Source organism: Staurois parvus, unplaced genomic scaffold (assembly GCF_062004578.1).
Source record: "Staurois parvus isolate SC_StPar_1 unplaced genomic scaffold, SC_StPar_1.0 ptg000503l, whole genome shotgun sequence".
Classification (NCBI taxonomy): domain Eukaryota; kingdom Metazoa; phylum Chordata; class Amphibia; order Anura; family Ranidae; genus Staurois; species Staurois parvus.
The window spans coordinates 1,739,583-1,763,439 of record NW_028318299.1 but is presented as its reverse complement, the minus strand read 5'-3'; the positions used below and the strand labels follow the sequence as shown (position 1 = coordinate 1,763,439).

Genomic DNA, 23,857 nt, shown 5'->3' with positions numbered 1-23,857 from the left:
CTTCCCCATCCTTTTTGTACTAACACTGGAACCTTTAATGCATTGTCTTAGACACAACTCCACCATCAGAGGAATTATCTCTGCAGGCTGAGAGTACAAACTTGCAGCGTTTGTGGATGACCTTTTGCTATTATTCACGTAACCACACACAACTCTCCCTGCCCTCTTAGCAGAATTCTAACACTTTCGCTCCTTATCTAAGCTCAAAATAAACTTCTCGAAATCTTATACAATTAATGTATCCCTTTCACCGCAGGCTGTTTCCCACTGCCAAAACAACTTTCCTTTTCTCTGGAAACCAGACGCCATCACTTATCTTGTCATCCAACTTCCTACGTGCCTTTGAGATTTGTATTCCAAAAATTACCTGCCAATTCTGTGGGACTTAACAATCGATCTCAAATGCTGGAACAAACCTATCTTCTCATGGTTCGGGAGAGCATCCATTCTTAAAATGAATGCTCTCCCGTGCCTTCTCTACCTCCCCTAAACTGTACCCATTCACCTTCCTCTTGCTTTCCTGTGCTCCTACAAGAACCTATGTTCCAGTTTCCTTTGGAACAACCGCAGACCAAGAATCAGCTACGCGAGGCTGGCATTTCCCAGGCACAAAGGGGGAACGGATTTACCTGATCTCCAGAACTATTACCACACCTGCCACCTTTCCAGAATCGTAGACTGGAATGTTCACAAAACTCCTAAAGATTGAGTGAAGCTGGGAGACTCCTTCATACTCACACCTCTGGCCTCTATTTATCTTTAGCATCCCCTTCACACCTCCCCAGCTGTACCTCATACTGCACTGAAAGAACATCCTAAGCGTCAGACAATAATCTGCTTATGCTCCCCCTCTTCACTTCACAAGCTACTACTTTCTAGAATTGGGGGGACCCGTCACCCACCCTCCAAGTCCTAGAGGAGGATTAAGAGACAATACCATCCTGGCTATCTCTCCAGCTTACTGCCATTTTAATTCTTGCAGTTAACGTGTCAAACAAAAAAGGCACACATCAGACAGCAGGAAACTATGACTACAGGAAGCATTGTTTCACTTTCGTTGTAAAAATTATTAGCAAAAAGCAGAATCTCCAACTTGTTTATACAAAGGACTTCAATCGATACACAAGCGGTAAGTAAGCTTTACGAATCATTTTCTTGGTTTGGCTCCCTTGCCTCAAACAAAGAATACATTTGGTTTTGGATTTGGGATGGGAATGACAACATGAGAGCACCTTCTGCTTTTGAAGAAGCTGAATAATAGATTCTAATACAGAGGTAGATGAAGGAAACCAGAAGCAAAAATGTATACAATGTTAAATATTTTATACATATTTTTGAAACTTCAAATGTATTTCTAGTCTACTACAGGGCTGTAGGGTTGCAGCTTACTTGGGAGTGAAAAGTGTAAGCAGTTTCCCAGATAGTTACTTTATAAATGATCCTCAGTCTGTTGAATGCTTCCGACAGCCATTTTTCTTTGTCATCATATACCAAAGTCCAAATGACACCGGGGTCTTGAAAAAGGGGTGCACGTAAGTCTGAGGAACAACCTCCAAAGCTCAGGCACTTCTGCTAGAAAAAATATTCTGTGTGTTGGGACTGGCGTGTGTATGTTGGGTCTTGGATGGGCAATGAGTACAATGTATCATGTTGGAAAAACTGGTGTGGTCAATGTCCGACATTGCAGACTTGTTTGGGGTCAACCTTTTCTTTAGAAGTTCCTCAAAACCTCAAAATATTACAGGAAAAAAAACATTTCTGTTCAGATAAGCTACACACATTGAAAGAATTTTGTACGTATTTAGAAAGCTCCATTCCTGTGCACGTGCTAAAACTGAGTACTAAGGAGATGGGTCTTTCTAGTAGGACCTCTACAGTATGTAGTATAATCAGTGCCAATGTTGCTCCTGTGCACTCTCGGAAGCCAAGAGTTGTGTTGGAGGTCAGGCAGAAAAAAGGGCTTAAAATGACCTCTGACCCCAACCTATACTGTCCAGTTGAAGAGTCAGACAGCCTCTAGTAAGTTGTCTTGAACAGATGTAATGATATAAGATTCTAGAATATAATAGTGTTCAGATTTTAGCATAAGGCTCCATTCACACGGGGCGTTTTAATAACGCTGGTAGCATTAGCTATGTAAAGTCACGTTAAGAATGCATGTTTTTCAATGTTGTTATAGCATTTTTGCATTAGCGTTTAGCCACGTTTTTCCGCGTTTGCATTTTTAGAGATTTAAAAAAAAAAAAAAAAAGTTTTGTTCAAAAAAAGTCCAAAAACGCTGGTTTGTCGCATTTTACCGCCTTTTACTGCATTTTTCAGCATTAGAGCATGTTGAAAAACTCCTCTAGAAACCCACTAGTTCTGGGGGGTTTTCTCCAGCCGAAAAACTCCCCTGCCAAAAAATGCTGATTACGTGGACACATGATAACATGCTTGGGAGTTTACTGGCTGTAGAAAAAAATGCCAAAAGCCAAAAACAGCAGCTGTAAAAACTGCCAGTGTGCATGAGGACTAAGTGTGGCCCTGGCTGGTTCTCTTGACGGTGCACATAATGCCTACTGGGACAAATTTATACCCTTTTTTTAAACAAAACTGGCGTTTTTACTGCAAGCAGTTACAGTGGGGATGGAAAGTTTGGGCACCCCAGCTAAAAATTTGTATTAATGTGCATAAAGAAGCCAAGGAAAGATGGAAAAATCTACAAAAGGCATCAAATTACAGATTAGACATTCTTATAATATGTCAACAAAAGTTAGATTTTATTTCCATCATTTACACTTTCAAAATAACAGAAAACAAAAAAATGGCGTCTGCAAAAGTTTGGGCACCCTGCAGAATTTATAGCATGCACTGCCCCCTTTGGCAAGTATCACAGCTTGTAAACGCTTTTTGTAGCCAGCCAAGAGTCTTTCAATTCTTGTTTGAGGTATCTTTGCCCATTCTTCCTTACAAAAGTCTTCCAGTTCTTTGAGATTTCTGGGCTGTCTGTCACGCACGGCTCTTTTAAGGTCTATCCATAGATTTTCAATTATGTTGAGGTCAGGAGATTGTGAAGGCCATGGCAAAACCTTCAGTTTACGCCTCTTGATGTAATCCCCCGTGGATTTCGAGGTGTGTTTAGGATCATTATCCATTTGTAGAAGCCATCCTCTCTTTAACTTCAGCTTTTTCACAGATGGCATCAAGTTACCATCCAAAATTTGCTGAAATTTTATTGAATACATTTTTCGTTCTACTCGTGAGATGTTCCCTGTGCCACTGGCTGCAACACAACCCCAAAGCATGATTGATCCAACCCCATGCTTCACAGTTGGACAGAGGTTCTTTTCATTTAATTCTGTGCCCCTTCTTCTCCAAACGTACCTTTGCTCATTCCGGCCAAAAAGTTAAATTTTAACCTCATCGGTCCACAGAACTTGTTTCCAAAATGCATCAGGCTTGTCTATATGTTCATTTGCAGAGTTCAAACGATGATTTTTGTGGTGAGGACGTAGAAGAGGTTTTCTTCCTATGACTCTTCCATGAAGACCATATTTGTACAAGTATCTCTTTATAGTGGAATAGTGTACCACAACTCCAGTGTCTGCCAGATCTTTCTGGAGGGATCGTGCAGTCAAACGTGGGTTTTGAATTGTTTTTCTCACAATCCTGCGAGCTGTTCTGTCTGATATATTTCTTGGTCTTCCAGATCTTGCTTTAACTTCCACTGTTCCTGATGACTGCCATTTCTTAATTACATTCCGAACAGAGGATTGACATATGAAAACGCTTTGCTATCTTCTTATAGCCTTCTCCAGCTTTGTGAGCGTCAACTATTTTCAGTTTCAGTTTTCTAGACAACTGCTTAGAAGAACCCATGGTGCTGATTGTTGGGGCAAGGTCAGATGAGTCTGGGCATTTAAAACCTTTGAGATTGACATAACCTGGTCTTCCCAGACGATGATTGAGAACAATCCATGACACTGGCAGGTCTCAGCTTTGCAAAGGGGGCAGTACAAGATATTAACTCTGCAGGGGGCCCAAACTTTTGCAGACGCCATTTTTTTGTTTTCTGTTATTTTAAAAGTGTAAATGATGGAAATAAAATCTAACTTTTGTTGACATATTATAAGAATGTCTAATCTGTAATTTGATGCCTTTTGGAGATTTTTCCATCTTTCCTTGGCTTCTTTATGCACATTAATACAAATTTTTAGCTGGGGTGCCCAAACTTTTGATCCCCACTGTACAAGTGTCTCCCGAGTAACGTACTTATTTAAAGGCAATCTGTCACAAAACAAGATACATGTCTCAAAAGTTTTAGAAGCTATTGGGGAAGCAGTCATTATCTATCTCTGGCGTATCCCAAATCTGATCCAGGGACTTCATCTACACTGAATTGATTCGGTTTCACCTGGACCTGGGATCTGGAGAATGGCAAGCGTTATATGAGATTATTTGATTGGGATCTTTGCTTTGTGATGGTTCCCTTTAATTCACTTTCTCTTTTTTCTGTCCTAATATGTCACAAAAACTGCTCCAGGTCAGCAGAGATGGAGGAATTAGTGAACCTGAGAGAGAGGGTCCTCAGGTACAACCTTAAAAGCTCTGAGATAGAAAATTTGGGCTACAATCGGATCTTGCTCCAGGTCTGTGGTCAAACTGGTCATGGAAAATCATCCTTCATCAATTCTCTGAGATACGCCATGCATGGTGGCAGATTTGAGGCCACAGCTTCTGAGGCATCGGCAGCTGAAAGCTTCGGAGGGAAAACCCGGAGAAGAACATCGTACCGTCTGACTGAAGTCATCACCCTGGTGGACAATCGAGGGTTTGGAAAAGCAGACAGCTATGAGAAGGAGGAAATTTACACTCAGCTTGGTCAGTGTTCTTTATTTCATGTCTAATAATTGTACAAATTCTAGTGCCAGCATTCAGTAGAGGCCATCAATGCATTACATGAGATCCTCCCCGAGGAGCTTACACTCTAAACATCCCACTGCTGTCCCAGCATTTTAGAATAATATTGTTTTTGCATATAAAAGTGTTTTTCTGCATTATCCGTGTAACTTTACAAAGGACATAGAATTGTTCACATCAAGCCCTATCACTCAAATCAGCTCAAAATCTAATTTGTCTACAACTAAGGACATTAAAAGTGGTTCCATAGGCTCAGGGTTTTATACCTTAAAGTGTTACTAAACCCCCAACAGTACAATCAGTCTGTAGATGCAGCAAATCATGCTGGTTATACTCACTGTGGAACCTAAGGGGTTAATCCTCTGCATTGTGCAAAAAGGCTTTTTGATCTTTTCTTCTCTGTTCCTCCCCTTTTTCAAGTGACCACCGCTTATCTCCAAACTGAACTGTAGGCATGCACATGCTCAGTTTGGTGTATATTGCTAGAAAGTTTTTATTTTTTATTTTTGGGAGAGTGCATGTGATCAGCACAGGGCCAATCAGCACTGTCCAGACAGAGGTCAGGGGATTTCAATCCTCCTAGAGCAGAAAGAAAACTCCTTCTACAAGCTTTAGCTAGTGCTGGTCTGGACACTGATAGAAGTCACAAGACTTCTATATACTGCTGATGAGAAAAGGTATTATATTTACTAAAATAATTGCACTTCCATGTTCTATGTACTGTGGGAGACTAGATATAGTGTATGCAGGGTCCGGGGAGAGCGGATATAGTGAATTCGGGGTCTGGGGAGAGCGGATATAGTGGATGCGGAGTCCGGGGAGAGCGGATATAGTGAATGCGGGGTCCGGAGAGAGCGGATACAGTGAATGCGGGGTCCGGGGAGAGCGTATATAGTGAATGCGGGGTCCGGGGAGAGCGGATATAGTGAATGCGGGGTCCAGGGAGAGCGGATATAGTGAATGCGGGGTCCGGGGAGAGCGGATACAGTGAATGCAGGGTCCAGGGAGAGCGGATATAGTGAATGCGGGGTCCGGGGAGAGCGGATATAGTGAATGCGGGGTCCGGGGAGAGCGGATATAGTGAATGCGGGGTCCGGGGAGAGCGGATATAGTGAATGTGGGGTCCGGGGAGAGCGGATATAGTGAATGCGGGGTCCGGGGAGAGCGGATATAGGGAATGCAGGGTCCGGGGAGAGCGGATATAGGGAATGCAGGGTCCGGGGAGACCGGATATAGGGAATGCAGGGTCCGGGGAGAGCGGATATAGGGAATGCAGGGTCCGGGGAGAGCGGATATAGTGGATGCGGGGTCTGGGGAGAGCGGATATAGTGAATGCAGGGTCCGGGGAGAGCGGATATAGTGAATGCGGGGTCCAGGGAGAGCGGATATAGTGGATGCGGGGTCCGGGGAGAGCGGATATAGGGAATGCAGTGTCCTGGGTTTAGTAACACTTTAATGCATTCTTTGCATAAAAATAAAAAGCCTTCTGTACAATAACATTTCCTCCTCAGCTGATCTCAATCCAGCCATGTGCACAAGCGCAACGGCTCTCACCTCTTTCTCCTTCCCCACAGTGCAGATTGATAGTATCAGGACTCATTGGCTTTCACTGCCGTCAATCAAATCCTATGATAAAGGAGTGGGGACAGGGATGTACTCCACTGTCTGTTTATGGACATAAACAGCAGGGCTCAGGAGTGAGCCCACACCAGTGCCCCCATAGGAAGCGGCTTCCTATTAGGGCACTCGCTGAAGAGGAGGAGCCAGAAGCTCCAGTGGGGGACCCAAGAAAAGCAGGCTTAAGGATGTGATATATGGAGAGGAGATATGATAGAGGTATACAGATACCTCAATGGTGATCCCAACAGAAAACTATTCAGCTTCAGGGACCTTAAGAAGACATGTGGCCACTCCATGAAATTGGAGAAGCAGTTTAACCTTAAAGCGGAGCTCCACCCAAAAGGGGAGGTTCCACTTTAAGGACTGCCCCCCTACTCCCTATTAAGGATTGGCACCTTTGGGGTGCGGGGAGGGATCGGGTACCTGAATTTGACAGGTACCCACTCCCAATTCTGGTCCAATCGCCTAGGTGATCGGAAGCGGAAGGTGTCCTCCCTCCCTCCCTGTAGTCTTTTGGGACATGTGACAGGTCCCACAAGACTACAGGGCCTTTCACACAGTACAGCACTTCTCGCGCATGCGCAGTGGGTACCCGGCTGTGAAGCCGCAAGCTATCGCAGCCGGGTGCCCACACTGAAGATGCCGGCCTCCTGGAATACAGGACGGCTGGTGACATGGGCTGCGGGGGACACACCACGGGACAGGTAAGTGGCTGTTTTTTTAAAGTCATCAGCTACAGTTTTTGTAGCTGCTGACTTATTTTTTCACAGGGTGAGTGGAACTCCGCTTTAAACTGCACAGGGGATTCTTTACTTTTAGAGCAGTAAGAATGTGGAACTCCCTTTCACAAGCAGAGGTGTCTGTGGGAAGTATAAATAGTTTCAAATGACTCTTAGATGGACATCTTAGTGAATGCATACCTCTCAACTTTTTGGGATGGAAATGAGGGACACCTACTAGCAAATGTATGAGGGCATAGGGCACACCCCCTGTCAAGCCCCCTTAAAAGGAGAATTATACAAAAAAAGATTAGTTGAACCCACAAGTGCTTTTTTTTACCATTTTATTCCTTTATACTGGCTTTTTGAAGTTTACAAATACAACAATTTAGAAATTGGAGCAAAGGTATAGCTCTGGGAAACACTTTTTGAAAGATAAAAAGTGCATTTTATATACAACTATTCAGCATTCAGCAAATCTCAAGAAGGATCTGAGCACAGGATTCAGAAATGCAAGACAAAAGTACAAACCATTCAGTGCTGGGGCAGGATTACGGTTCAGGATTAGGGCCAAACATGTTAGGTTAGGATTATGGTGAGCTATGTTAGGAATATGCAAAATGTTAGGGACAGGTTACAGGTTAGGTTCATTATTCCATGCACATTATTTCCCCCCATGCTGAAAATCTGCTAAGAGCTTCTGGTGCTGAAATCCGATGAACCAAAACCCAAGAGTTAGGCTAAGATTTATGGTATAAGGCGAGGGCTAATTTAAAGGGTTCCACTAAGAGTTCTGAGCTAGTCTTAGAGGAGGGAATTGAGACGGCTGAGTTTGGATAGAGTTGGGGTCAAATTTAGGGGCTGATTGAATGGCTGAGATAAAGAATGAAGGACAAGTGTGAGGGTCTAGGGTCAGGGTAGTTTAAAGATACGGTTGGTGTAACGTAAGGGCAAATTTTAGGGGTTATGGTATAGGTTAAGGCAAGGTGTTTGGGTTTGGGGGGTATGGTGATGATATGGCTGAGTTGGGTTAGTTTGGGATGGTGTCAGAATGAGGGGTAGGGATAGGATAAAGATCAGGCTTATTATTCCCCACTCACCTTATATTTGTTTTCACTTTTAGAAGCCCGCTGTGAAGAATTAAAGTGATAATAAAGGCTCTCTTTTCCTTTTTAATTATTATTATTATTATTATTATTATACAGCATTTATAAAGCGCCAATAGTTCGCTCAGCGCTGTACATTACAGAGGGAGACAGAACATGTGACAGAACAATACCAATACAATGCAAAACATGAGGGGATTGAGGGCCCTGCTCTTTTGAGCTTACAATCATAACAAACATGTTATACTTACTTGCCCTGTGTAATGGTTTTGCACAGAGCAGCCCCAGTCCTCCTCTTCCCAGGTCCCAAGCTGATGCTCCAGGCTCCTCCCCCCTGCCCAGTGCCCCCATAGCAAGTCTTTTGCTATGGGGGCACTCATGCCTGCTTTCTCCTGAGCCCTGCTCTGTGTGTCTCTGTTGGACACACAGATTCACAACGCACACGTTCCTGTAGAAATAAGGGGTGTATATAAGTGGGTGCTGAAGCAACCACCGACTGGAACCGTGAATAGTCAGAGCGAGAAAATATCACCAGCACACCATGGATCTCCAGAATGGGTTCAAAGCAGGGGCGGACTGACCATTTAAGCACTCGGGCACTGCCCAAGGGCCTGGGGTCAGTAGGGGGCCCCATGAAATGCCCCTGGTACCTTTTTTATAGGCTTTTTTGAGTGTGGGCAAGGACACAGGTGCCCCATGATCCCCTATTGCCCGGGGGCCCCATGAGTTGACAGTCCACCCCTGGTTCGAAGCTTTATTCAGTGATCACATCGTTGCAACAAATAGCAACATTTCGGAGCCTCGCAGAACCCAGATCATAAGCCTGATTAAAGGGTCCTGCGAGGCTCCAACATATTGCTATTTGCTGTAACAATGTGATCGCTGAACAAATCTTTGGACCCATTCTGGAGATCCATGGTGTGATGGTGACATTTTCTCGCTCTATAGTACACACCAAGAGCAGCTCAGCCCTGCCCCCGCTCTCCCCTCACTGGCTGTAATTGACAGAATCAGGAGCCACAAATCAGATACAAACCTGAACTGAAACAGGAGAGTCAGAGCAAAAACATCTGAATAGGATTTGTGGCTTTGGGGTAACATAGGTTACTCTTAATATAGATTGATAAGTATGACCCTCTATGACCCTAGTTCAGTATTTCATTGTCAGTCCATAAACATTTAGAAAGTGTGATGATCTTCCATATATATTCCAGGAAACTTGCAGCCTCTGGATGAAGAGGTGATTTGGGAAAGTTGTTTTGATAAGAGGATGAAAGCAATAACCACGGCCAAACTTAACTCCAAAGACCTTCTACTGCCGATATTCATCTACAGGTGACCTTCTATCATTATTTGTGGTTAGCGTGTGTTTCTTTGGGCTCCTGCCCTGCGCTTTTTCATCAGAACTTCACCAGAAATTAGATAGGATTCCACATGATACTATGGGAAATAATCTGTTTCTATGTGCCTGGGAAAAGTTTGACGGAAGAGAAATACATTTAAAAGAACATTGTCCAACTTCCCCCCCTCAGCTTCCATGAACCCTTCGCTGTGTGTACAGGAATAGGTCCAGGCACTTGGCTTGGAAATATTGGCACTCAAGTAAATGACAGTGGCCTAAATGATCAGCCAAGATGACCTTCAATATGACACTGACCTGCTGGTTGATTCAGTTTCTTGTCTAATGACTCTCTGTGATTTATGAATGTCGAGCAAAGACTGACTCCAGATCCACCATCCTGGCTGTGTGCTTTGTCCCCTCCACTCCCAGGCATTCCAGACATTGGACACAGGTCTGACAGCCAGGAGACAGCAACAGAACTTACACTCAGAGCAACATTCTTACCAAATAAAGGCACCATGAGGCTGGATGTGGATTATGATCTTTCACTTAAAGCCTCAATCTATGCATGTAATGTATGATGAAATCCACGCCTGAGAATTATCTGTAGCTACTGCCACCACAATAAATGCAATAGATCACAAAAATAGATCCTAAATAAAATGTAAAAATCCAGCTGCTAGATTAATCCTTCCCTCTTGGGAAGGTGCAACATGTATATATTAGAGTCCAGCGTGCAAGGCCAACATAAAATTATTAGTTCTCTTTCACAGTCATATGAAATTGTTTATGTTGAAAGATTCTCTTCAGTTCTCCATATATTCTCACCACATAACAAATTTGATCAAGTTCTTCAATTTATACATGAATCTGTAAACATGTGAACCATTCTTCCATTTCTTCTAAGATAATTCTCTCTCCCCGGTGTGAACCTCCTGCGCTCCTAGATAAGTGTCCTATTAAGAGAAGCTGCTAACATTAAATCATATACCTGTGATCTGTGGTTTAAAATCAATAAATAAATGTAGCGCTACTCACATATATAATAAATGAAAAAATACAAAATCAATAAATGTACCCTTATGTGAATAAATAACTAATGACAAACCGTGTAAAATAAAGCACAATGGTGATACAAAAAAAAAAAAAAAATATTCACAAAATGTGTCACAATCAAAAAGTGAAATACCTGTGAAACAATATACCACCATGCGATGTGACACGTAGATACACTACCTCAAATATTAGTCTTCTACAGCTGGACTAAAACGTGAAAGTGAATAATAGTCCAGTGAAACCAGTGATACGTCAATACCACTGCAGGCTCAATATAGGATGTATAAAACATGCATAGGACTAGTGATTTAGTTGAGGACTAAATTGTCCAGTGCTTATCTGTTCCTGTCCTAATTTATCATTCTAGCTTTGGAATGTGCGCACACTGGAAGGGACTCACGCTGACACACAAGTTCAGTCTATGAATACTTCTAGTTTATTATAATGAGAAAGTGAGCTTATATATGCAGAATGATGCAAGAGTCATGTGACAACAGTATAAGCATTATATTAGTCTTTGATTGGTCATTTCCACACAAAAACAATCTCCGTCATGGTATAGGTGTGATCTTCTTCCGTCTTATCTTATAGAAAGAAAAACATTCCTTTGTCTTCGAAATCACACGATGGGAGGGGGTCGGTGCCTGTGAGCAAACATTTCTAAAACAAGGATTTCTTAAAGTACCACAAAGCCCAGCAGGCAGAAAATATTCACACAACATATGTATTCATGCTAAACATTTATAAATATGAAGAAAGAAATAGTATTAAAGTATAAAAATAAATATGTAGAAAAATGTGTAGAAAAACGTATATATATATATTCAATAGGAAACCAAATAGGCATTTTACCATATCCATCACACTAGTACATATAAATGTATTGTAAACAAACTCACCAAAAACTACTAGTGCCACAATATATAACAGAGGATATGTACCATCAATAAGTGCAATATATGAAAATCTCAATAAGTGCAATAAATATACATACATCAAACAGAAAATAATATGTGACAAAAAATGTGCAAATAATGTGCAAACAACACACTAATTAGATCAAACTAAAAAACGTCTGATCTTGTGCTCCAAAGTCCAATGAGTGGATAATACCACTTATTCAAATACGACACTCGTGCTGATGTAAGTGACTGGGGGCAACTGCTGGTAAAGAAAATCCAACCGACGGCTAGATTAGCCTCTCACCTCAAAACTTCGACCCGTATAGGTCAAAGCGTATTGTGGGATCACACCCTCAGATCCTTCTAGCATGCAGCCTCTCCACTTGTCTGCTCTCCCCGAACACAGATCTCCCTCTCAGGGGGTCAGCACTCAGGTAGTAGCTCCTCTCCAAATAGGGTACGGGTATGTGCCAGGGGCGGACTGACAACTTATGGGGCCCCTGGGCAATAGGGGATCATGGGGCCCCCTATTGACCCCGGGCCCTCGGGCAGTGCCCGAGTTTCCAAATGGTCAGACCGCCCCTGGTATGTGCTTTTTTGCTGGTCTTTATTTCAGGGCACTCCTGCACAGAGGCAAAGTTTCACAGTGGATTACTGCACAGATCTGTGCAGCTCCATCCAGAGTGGGCACCAGTGAGAACCATGAAGAGGAAGGCCAGTCACTGAATGAATATACGCTTTGATGCCTTTTATCTTGTCCCAGTGCAGCTTAGTGTGCTTTGTGCTGCTGGGCTTCCCACTCCTCTCCCCCTTACCATCCACTAACTGATCTAGCTGAAGTTGTAGTAAACGGCTTTTTTCTTCTACATACAGATAAGTCTATAGTAAGGCTGACTTGTAGGCTCAGTTAATAATATTTCCTAAAGGTGAAAGTTTAAGAAATATTTACATGTGTGGCAGCTGGTGATGCCACCAATGCATGTGCACTGCGCATGCCGTCCATTGAGAGAGCTGTGCTGCCACCAAGACTCCCACACGCATGCATGGGAGTGACATCATCACGGCTTAGCCATTCTATTGGCCAGAGCCCAAGAATCCAGGAGGAAGATGAAGATGGAGTCCCGGTCAGTGGTGACAACGCGCCACTGGAGAAATATGTTTTTGTCAGGGAGTGAGGAGCCAGACACACAAGGAGGTGCAATTAAAGGTAGGTTTATTAATATAAAAATAAGACAAGAGTCTATGCAAGTCCAACAGCGGAAATTGTAGCCAAAGCCGGGATCAAGAGCCGGGAACAATCATGCCAGAGTCGGGATCAGGAGCCAGGAAGAATCGTCGCCAGAGCCGGGATCAGGAGCCAGGAAGAATGGTCGCCAGAGCAGGGATCAGGAGCCAGGAAGAATGGTCGCCAGAGCCGGGATCAGGAGCCAGGAGGAGTCTTAGCCAAAGCCGAGTCGGTATCCAGGAAAGCAATTAGTAGCTAAACAGGAGCTTGTTGCTGTGCAAGAGACAGGACACAAATGCAATGGACAGCTACAAACAGCAGACTTATATGTGATAAGCCGCCACCTCCTGGGGGAGGAGCCGCAGAGGGCTGAAAGCATAAAGGATCCCACAATGCTTTGCAGACACCTAAGATGGATGCCAGTACATGGAGCAACACAAGCCGTAGGACCTTGACAGTTTTTTAGGTAAGTCTGTCATAATGATATTTCACCAGAGCCCATCCCTCCTACCTGACAGGGCTGTTCAAAAAATTGTTAAAAAAATATAATGAAGCACTCCATCCCATAGGTACTCTGTGTGAAGGAGGGCTTCAGACTGGAGCTGCCTGCAATTCAGAGGAGATGCAGCGGCTGTATGAACACAGCCACAGGTCCTAATTTGACAAATGTGCAGATGTGGGTGAGTGGCCCCAGATGCACACTGTGTTCGGGGCCATACACCTGCATCCACACGCCTGTCAAATTAATACCTGCGGCTGTGTTCATACAGTTCCCGGTGGCTCCAGCCACATAAATGAGCCACTGATTCACACTGTACAGGCCACAGCGCCCATGTGAATGAGCCCCAGACCTCCTCCACAGAGAGCTTTGTTTATTACCTCAATACTGATGTATCTTTTAGATTTAGCAGGAATTGTGTGAGGTATAATGTGTCCGCTAAGAATGATTTTCATGTATTTTTATCAAAATATCACTGATGTTTTCTTGGAGGGGCCCTGTCAGGTAGCGTGTACGGGGCCCCGTGATCTCTATCAGCAGTCCTGTGGCCGATGTTTCAATTGAATAAAAGGGAAAAACCTCCTGCGCTCAAATCTAATAAACTGAAATCAGCTGCTACACCTGCACCTCATTACCTAAAGTGAAAAACCATGAATATAAACAATTGGTGTAGCGCTCTCTAAACAAACCTAGAACCTATAACATAGAATATTAACAATAAAGTGAGAAAACACAATAAGGACCTGTAAAAATAGGGTCACAATAAAGTGCAATATAAACAAAGACTTTATATATGGTGAAAAAAAAACTATGACCCAGACCCTGGGGGATACATAAAGAGTGATAAGTGCTCTGTGTCAACACACACAATTCAACACCAGTATATAACACTGAAGAGGGATAAAAATCCAAAACAATGGTGAATATGACAAATAACTCGCTCACAGATATTAGGCATAAACTGATATGTGAAACCTGTGTCCACAGCAATACATAAACAAACCCATGCAAGTGAATCTTGTGCGTAGTAGGCTCAGGTGCTGACTCCACACACAGCTAGATTGGCTCCTCACCTCTGAGCCTTATGGATCACTCCTGGATCCTTCCTGGGTCAAAAAGAATCCTCCAGCAAAGGCAGCATAGGTACTCCAAACCAAGGACCAGCTCGATATCCCCTTTTCTCAAATGGCTCTTACTCAGTATAACCAGCTCCCAAATGATCCACAAAGAGAAAAACCTCCATAGCGTGATACCGTTTATTAACCTCCCTAGAGGTTTTCCTGAGTGTAGCTCGGGGTAAAATTTCAATACCAAGAGCGGTAACCCCGAGCTACACTCGGGCTTACCATGCGGCGTTACTCTCGGGGTCCTTGCAGCACTTACCTTTTCCTTCGCTCCCGCGATGTGTCCCCTGCAGCGTCCCCGGCCATCTCCTCCGGCCGATGCCGGCATCCGGCTTCCGTGTTCTGGTCCCTGTGACGTCGGGACGTACGGGCGCCGGAACGCGGGAAATTTGAAATTTTTAAAAAATGTCATTTTTGCTGTCATTGCTGTTTCAATGAATTTCACATACATTTTGTCCCGAGTGCTTTGTCCGGCGCCCTGCCTGCATTTTTACTGTTCTTTCTGCCTGGAAACTTAGAAAAGTCCATGGCATCCAAAAAGCGTCCCTTTACGTCAAAAGCGGTTTTAGAACAGCGATAGTAAATCAGAACCACTTGCAGAATTGAGTGATAATGATTTGTGGGGGAAATTCGTCATCAGACACTGAAAACGATTTTGCGACTTTGCTCTGCGATGTGCGAATTTGCCTCTGTATTTCAAATTTCAGTGTTTTTGGTTTGATTATATTATTGAATTAAATTTATTATTATTATATTATTTTTTTTTTTTTGATTATTTATTAAATTATAATTTATGATTTTGTGTTTCAAGTTTTACCATATCCAGAATGTTTACTAGACTCTTGTTCGGACAGATTTCAGTGAGTTATTCCCAAAAATTACAGCCTACAATAAAAAAACTACATATTTCCATGCAAAAAAATGGTACCGCTTTCAGCACAAAAAATCGGAAAGAATCAGACCGCCGAGGAGGTTAAGCAGAAAATGAATATAAAACTGGAAAACTCATTGTAAATCGTCTTGTACATTGCCTTTAGAACCTCATGTATGGGTGTAACTGCATGGGTTCTTCTGAGAGTCCAAAGATGGCGCCCGCGCCGGAAGTGACGTCACCTACGCATTGCGTCACTAATCACGTGACTTCGTCAGGGTCACACTTTATTATTAATATTCTATGGTATAGGTTCTAGGTTTATTTAGAGAGCGCTACACCAATTATTTATATTCATGATGTTTCAAATGAACTTACCTTCGACTCGAACACCAAACCCATCATTAGTTCTGGCATTTTTTTCTGTGAATGGACCCTAAGACCAGTGTTTTTAAGCCCTGTGTGCATGAGGCCTAAGGACACAAGGCTTTTGAGAAGAATAATCCTCATACATTTGTTCATAAAGAGATTGGTAATGATACAAATATACCCGCCCCTATATGCTACAGATCTCTTAGATTGTATCTCTAGTGAGCCGGGCCCTCTGTTTCCTCTCGTATTGTAACTGTAATGTGCTGCACAAACTGTTGGCGCTATATAAATCCCCAATAATAAAGCAGCTCTTTTTCTTATTGGAACTCTCTTTCTGCTTTATACTTTCAGTGCGCAATGTGCAATTGATGAATCGACAGAAGAAATTAAAGAATTTCTTAAAAATGCTCAAAAGCTTACAGGTAACACCATTCTACTTATTCTATCTTATCAACTCCAGTCAGGAAACTTTGACCAAAATGATGTCCCCAGTCTGCTGCAGGCAAGAGTAAGCATTTCCTCAGTCCCCCCTCCCCCCAGTGATCAGACTGCAACATTGTAACTTTGTAGCTAGTCGAGAGGTTCAATGATGAATACACATGATGACTCTTGTATTTAACCTTGTCATGATCGCGGCGTCAGACCCCAGACCTTCTCACCCAAACTCATGACTGAAGGACTAGCCAATCTAAAACTGCAATGTGACGTGTGTAACAATGCCACACCCAGCTGCACCCTGCACAATGATTTTCCAGCTAATGGACCACAATCGATGTACCGGCAGCCTGGGCGATTGTTACTGGGTCAGGTTAATTACGCAATTAACCCTTCACACTGCCACCACCTCCTTTTTGTACAGAGAAAGAGGAAACTCGGCGTTATCAGCTATAACACAATACTGATTGAGATGATCGTTTGTATAAAACGGTCCGCAGGCCGGTTATACAGAGGTTTAAACAAACACAGTAGCGTTCTCTTTAGAGGCAGGGATTCGTAAATTGCAATACAGAGCTATAGAAACAATTCAACACTTTCACAAAGAAAGATTTATTACTAAAAGGTCAAAACGGGTGCAATAAAAATATTTACAGAAAAAGGATGTAACTAAGATATATATACATATACAGAGCATAACAGCACAGCAACGAGATAACAGAGAGAGGTTAAAGGGTTAAGGTACTTGCCATTAAGCCTTGGATGTAAGCAGATCAAGTTTCAGAGCAAAAGGCAGGGGTCTTCCCAGGTGGTATTGATGTTAAAAATGGGAGACGTCTTCAACTTCTTCCTCTTAGGTCTGTGAGCCTATTTTGTAGTCCCCAGCAGGGGGTGTCTCTTAAGTCCAGGCCCAATAACCCGTTTAGGTGTGTAGTTATGGGCGGATGCCTCAACTAGAGCAAAAATCATCCATAATTCATATTTTGGCCCATAACTGTCCATCTGTACAAGTGACATTCCACCCGTGAGTAGATTATTATGCAGCCAAGTCTGAGGATTGATTAGATATGAATTATGAAAGTGTACACTGTATGGTTCGCGAGATCTATTTTTCTGCTTTCCGGTGTGTTCGAGACAAGGCGAGTGACCCATCAAACTGTTCGCCTGCTCATTGGCCATCTGATGATATGTCTGTTTTTTATGTTAGTCTCTCATATTCCAAGGTATGAGACATAGGGGAAAACATGGTTTTAACAGAGGTTATCTGATTCTATCACCTATGGTGAGCTAGGTTTATGAGATCGGAATCTCTTTCAACTCTTGGGAAAGCTTGCCTTATCTCTTCCGAGGTGTGAAATGGCACAGCTTTTCCAGACAGCTAGGCACCTAGCTCAGAGATGTTTATAGCTCTGGGGTTCCCTGCTGCCTTGGCCTGCCAGTGACCCACAACCAGCACACACACACACACACACATACACACACGCTGGCCAAATATCTCCTCTCAGAGACAGGGAGGGGGAGGGAAGAATAAGGGAGAAATGGATACTCTAAACAAAATGGAGTCTGCGTCCTTCACTGTGTGTTGCGCACGTTTGCGACAAACCTATTTTCACATTAGTGCATGATGGGAACACACAAAAAATGACACGCTTTCCCAACACGCACAGAAACACGCTGCCCTTTAGCAGATGCTCAGAGGTACCATTAAAGTTATTAAAAAGGCATATTTTAAAAATAATAAACATGTTATACTTATCTGCTCTGTGCAGAGGTTTTGCACAGAGCAGCCCGATCCTTCACCCACCAGCACTCCTGGCTCCTCCCCCATGCTGAGTGCTTGCATACCAGGCCACTTGCTATAGGGGCACTTGTGTGTGCTTACTCCCGAGCCCCGATCTGTGTGTCCATAAGATATACAGAGTGTGGCTTAGCCCTACCCTCTGCTCCCTCCTCAATGGCTGTGATTGAGTGCAGTGGAAGCCATGTCTCTGAGCCAATGAGGAGGGAAAGAGCCAGGAGAGCCTCTACACTCATGCACATTGCTGGAATAAGATTGGGCTCAGGTAAGTATTGGGAGGGCTGAGGGGGGAGCTGTATTCTAAAGCTTTTTTTACCTTCATGCATACAAAACATGAAATTAAAAAAACCTTCCAGCTTTAGAACCACTTATTAATGGTACCCCCAGGCTTCTGCTGATGTGCGCAGTTTTGTGCGCACCAAAACACATGGCGCCAAATCAACATGCTATTCAGTGCAAAACAATTGTGAAAAATGGTCAGGGACTTCTTTTCTGCATTTCTCGTGCTTAGGGCAGCCCATCAAAATGAAGACAAGCAGAAAGGTGCGTTCACTATATTGCACCTGCATAGTGTGAACAGCCTTAGACAATATTTTCCTATCCCAGAGTTCAGCTTTAAAAGAAAGAGTTTGTCTTTACACTCAGCTGGATAGCCGACATCAGGCTTTTAGTGGTTGTAGTGGTTTATTAGTAATCTAAAGGAGCTGCCATGGTTACCCCTAACGCAGGTCAGACACTATAGCTGGCTTCTGTGTTCTTCACCTATAGCAACCCTCTTTCCCATAAGGCAAGCAGGCCTACCGGTATGGTTTCTCCCAGGTCTTACACACAATGCTATAGTGCCTGGACCCAGCACAGTACAGCAAACAGGTACTTGCAGTTGGCAGACAGGCAGAGTGGTTCAATAACAGTCCAGGTACAAGGCAGGCAAGGTTCAAAATAGTCAGGGTCAGATCCTTAGTCAAAAGGTAGGTAGAGTTCAGAGAACAGTTGATATCTGATCCAAGATCATCAATAAGGGAATCCAGAGATCAGAGCAGGGCAGACAGACAGTGAGCTTGAGCACGTGTAGCCAGCGCTATCACAAGCATGAGACTGTAGGCTTGGCTGGCTTAAATCAGGTTTGGTTTCCACCCAGAGACTGACCATATCAATCACCTTCCAGGTGGACAAGCAGAGAGGGAGAATCAAAACCAGGATGTTGGAATGAGACCGGCAGCCACGATGGAGCAGGAGAGCTAGACGCTCCTATCAGAAAACTAAAGAGAAGGCGGGTTGTTAGCAGTACTAGAGGGAAGGAATACTCAGAGGAGACTCACCCAAGCATAGGAAGAGCAAGCAAACTCCATACTCATATTGTCCTGGCCGGGATTTGAACTGTGGACAGTATTGCAGCCAGACAGAAGTGCTAAATATTGACCGCTTCCCCTCTGCCCTATAGCAGAAATACTGCTACAGGGCGGCAGAGGTGCGCAAAATCACATATATAAGCGTGATTTTGCATTTCTGGCATTTGTGGCCCTGGCTGTCAATCACTGGGTCCTGGCCAGTGATTACTCGCCGGCACCCAGTGATTGCCGAGTAACTCAGACGGGGGAGAGACCTATGTATAAACAATACAGATTTCTCTCCTGTCAGCTCCTGCACACTGCTTTGTATGGCTCTGCATAGCAGTGTGCTTACAGAGGAAAGCACACACACAGCATACAGTAAAACAGCACACAGTTAACCCTTTGATCACTCCAGATGTTAACCCCTTCCTGCCCAGTTCCATTAGCACAGTGTCAGTGCTTTTTTATTAGCACTGATCACTGTATTTGTGTCACTGGGGATGTCAGTCAGTTCCCCCCCCAGTGTCAGAATGCCAGCCACAGTCTCGCAGTCCCGCTATAAGTCACTGATTGCCGCCATTACTAGTAAAAAAATAAGATTAAAAAAAAATCCAGTATCTATACCACCATTTGTAAACACTATAACTTCCACGTAAACCAATTAATTTACACGGATTGGGATTTTTTTTAGCCAAGACAAGGAGCAGAATACATTGTGGCAGAAATTTATGATAAAATTAGATTTTTTAAATTTTTTTACTGGATATGTTTAGCAAAAAGTCAAAAATATTATTTTTTCTTCACAATTGTTGGTCTTTTTTTGTACATAGTGTAAAAAATTAAAAAAAATTCACTGGCGAAAAAAAAAGCTGAAAAAAGCTCTATTTGTGGGAAAAAAGGACATACATTTTATTTGGGTGCAGCGTTGCATGACCGCACAATTGTCAGTTAAAGTAACGCAGTGCTGTATCTCAAAAAATGTCCTGGTCAGGAAGTGGGGGAAATCCTCTGGAGGGGGAGGGGTTAAACCTCTCTGATGGTTTAAGACTCATTTGCACCAGTGGGCGCGGGACAAGGTGCACGTAACATAACATGTGCTCCATGGCGTGTATTATGTATGTGCACTATGTGCACCAGAGAGCACCCTATTCCATTGTATGTACAGCAACTCATTGCCTTGCAGTATAGAATCGAATTTTGGGTAAAGCTGCAACATGCCCCTTTTTTTTTCAGAATGTTGGTATGAACGAAAGCAATGCACATTTCCTTGTCTATGTGTTGGGACTGTTTGGGGTGACATTACCCGATGCACTCCAATAGGACTGGTGGGAACGACCCCTGAAAGACAAGGCAATCACTTGGTCTGGTCACCCAGATGACTGCTGCCTGATTGGCCTCGGGGTCATTCCTCTTTCTTTAAGGATGCTAATGTTGTGTTTATCCTCTCCAGGATTTCTACCAATCATCATCCTCACCAAAAGATATCTTGGAGATGTCACGACTTTGGAGCGGCATTTTAGGGGCCTCGGGATGGAGCAAATATTCCCAGTGGAGAATTACACTTCTAAGGACCACATCAAAACCCCGGAGAAGGACAAGACCTTCCTGTCCATCCTGAACAAGGTACTGGATCAGGTGAACTTCCGGGACAACACGGCATCTTCCTATGGCACCCCGGAGGAGGAGCACCTGAAGAGGGTGCAGATGCTGCTCGAGATCGCACATAAGAATGAGACAGAGAGAGAAAAAGAAAAAATGAAAGCTGAATGGGATAAGGAACGAAAGGAAAAAAAGAAAAAAAAAATGTGCAGAATCATGTAACCATGTGGGACCAAAGGGTGAGGGACTATGAATTACTGAACTTGAATGTCACACATGGATATTATTATACCTTTACATGGCTCTGACATATACCACAGCGCTGTACAGAGAACACTGAGCCAGTCCCATCAGTCTCTGTACCAGAGGAGCTTACACTCTAATGTCCCCTCCCCCCACAGTCACATCAGTCTCTGTACCAGAGGAGCTTACACTCTAATGTCCCCTCCCCCACAGTCACATTAGTCTCTGTACCAGAGGAGCTTACACTCTAATGTCCCCTCTCCTACAGTCACATCAGTCTCTGTACCAGAGGAGCTTACACTCTAATGTCCCCTCCCCCACAGTCACATCAGTCTCTGTACCAGAGGAGCTTACACTCTAATGTCCCCTCCCCCACAGTCACATCAGTCTCTGTAGCAGAGGAGCTTACACTCTAATGTCTCCTCCCCCACAGTCACATCAGTATCTGTACCAGAGGAGCTTACACTCTAATGTCTCCTCCCCCACAGTCACATCAGTATCTGTACCAGAGGAGCTTACACTCTAATGTCCCTTCCCCACAGTCACACACTATTATTATTATACATTTATATAGCTCTGACATATACCACAGCGCTGTACAGAGAACACTGAGCCAGTCCCATCAGTCTCTGTACCAGAGGAGCTTACACTCTACTGTCCCCTCCCCCACAGTCACATCAGTCTCTGTGCCAGAGGAGCTTACACTCTAATATCCCCTCCTCCGCAGTCACATCAGTCTCTGTATCAGAGGAGCTTACACCCTAATGTCCCCTCCCCCACAGTCCCATCAGTCTCTGTACCAGAGGAGCTTACACTCTAATGTCCCCTCCCCCACAGTCACATCAGTCTCTGTATCAGAGGAGCTTACACCCTAATGTCCCCTCCCCCACAGTCCCATCAGTCTCTGTACCAGAGGAGCTTACACTCTAATGTCCCCTCCCCCACAGTCACATCAGTCTCTGTAGCAGAGGAGCTTACACTCTAATGTCCCCTCCCCCACAGTCACATCAGTCTCTGTACCAGAGGAGCTTACACTCTAATGTCCCCTCCCCCACAGTCACATCAGTCTCTGTACCAGAGGAGCTTACACTCTAATGTCCCTTCCCCACAGTCACACACTATTATTTTATATATTGTAATTAATATTATTTGTTTTTCCTTCAGCTACTGAAGATCAAGAAAAGTGAATGGAGAAAATCTACAAAGATTTGATTGATCTGTCAATAAATAATATTCCTCGATTGATACATAATATATAGCACAAGGATCTCTATACATTGTATAATACCTCTGACGTGTCATTACAGGTATACAGTATATATATATGACGTGATGTTCACAGTTCAGTATATCTATGAGTATAAAATAAAACTTCTGCCAGGAAATGTTTGTTATCAATGTGACCGTATTATAAAACCGAAGTATAATCCGAGAGGAACAAATCCTGCTCTGCCAAGACACACTCAGAAGATTATTTAGAAAACATTTTCATAGTTATTGATTCAGCAAAACTGAACAAATTCCTTCTATGGGAATTCATATTTTTGCTTATTATTCTTTGTGGAATTTTCAAACGTATACTGTATATAAAACCGGGGCTTTTGTGCAAATGGGGCGATATCAAATGTTTGTAAGGTACTTTCTCTTCTGGTTGAATATGAGCTATGGTTTCAGGCTATTTACTTTTCTGGTCAAATCTACACTGCTCAAAAAAATGGAAAGGAAGACTTAGTAATCAGAGTGCTAATGAAATTAACAACAGGTGCACTAGATGGGCAGCAATGAGAAAACCCTAAAACAGGAATGGTTTTACAGGTGGAGGCCACTGCCATTTTTTTCCCTACTCATCTTTTCTGACTGTTTTTCACTCCTTTTGCATTTGGCTAGGGTCAGTGTCACTACTGGTAGCATGAGGCCAAACCTGGACCACCCTACAGAGGTTGCACAGGCAGTCCAACTCCTCCAGGATGGCCCATCAATACCTGCCACTGCCAGAAGGTTTGTTGTGTCTCCCAGCACAGAATCAAGAGTATGGAGGAGATTCCAGGAGACAGGCAGTTCCTCTAGGAGAGCTGGACAGGGCCGTAGAAGGTCCTTAACCCATCAGCAGGACCGGTATCTGCTCCTTTGTGCAAGGAGGAACAGGATGAGCCCTGCCAGAGACCTACAAAATGACCTCCAGCAGGCCACTGGTGTGAATGTTTCTGACCAAACAATCAGAAACAGACTTCATGAGGGTGGCCCGAGGGCCCGATGTCCTCTAGTGGGCCCTGTGCTCACTGCCCGGGACCATAGAGCTCGATTGGCATTTACCATTGAACACCAGAATTGGCAGGTCCACCACTGGCACCCTGTGCTTTTCACAGATGAGAGCAGGTTCCCCCTGAGCACATGTGACAGACGTGAAAGGGTCTGGAGAAGCCGTGGAGAACGTTCTGCTGCCTGTAACATGGTTCAGCATGACCGTTTTGGTGGTGGGTCAGTGATGGTCTGGGGAGGCATATCCATGGAGGGACACACAGACCTCTACAGGCTAGGCAATGGCACCCTGACTGCCATTAGGTATGCGGATGAAATCCTTGGACCCATTGTCAGACCCTATGCTGGTGCAGTGGATCTTGAGTTCCTCCTGGTGCAGTGGGTCCTGGGTTCCTTCTGGTGCAGTGAGTCCTGGGTTCCTCCTGGTGCAGTGAGTCCTGGGTTCCTCCTGGTGCAG

General features: G+C 43.8%; 1 protein-coding gene across 1 annotated transcript; it reads left to right on the top strand.

Annotated features, from left to right (window-relative positions):
* Positions 1–997: 997 nt before the first annotated feature.
* LOC149451985 (uncharacterized) lies at positions 998–22,526 on the top strand. Its single transcript, XM_089689937.1, has 6 exons — positions 998–1,129; positions 4,523–4,860; positions 9,559–9,679; positions 16,087–16,157; positions 20,750–21,137; positions 22,306–22,526. The coding sequence occupies exons 2-5, from the start codon at positions 4,533–4,535 to the stop codon at positions 21,118–21,120; spliced, it is 891 nt and encodes a 296-aa protein (XP_089546063.1). The 5' UTR covers positions 998–1,129; positions 4,523–4,532; the 3' UTR covers positions 21,121–21,137; positions 22,306–22,526.
* Positions 22,527–23,857: the final 1,331 nt, after the last annotated feature.

Coding starts and splice junctions, on each gene's coding strand:
- LOC149451985 (XM_089689937.1), top strand. CDS start 4,533: ATGGAGGAATTAGTGAACCTGAGAGAGAGGGTCCTCAGGTACAACCTT. Junction 4,861..9,558: donor GGAAATTTACACTCAGCTTG/GTCAGTGTTCTT, acceptor TATATATTCCAG/GAAACTTGCAGCCTCTGGAT. Junction 9,680..16,086: donor CTGCCGATATTCATCTACAG/GTGACCTTCTAT, acceptor TTATACTTTCAG/TGCGCAATGTGCAATTGATG.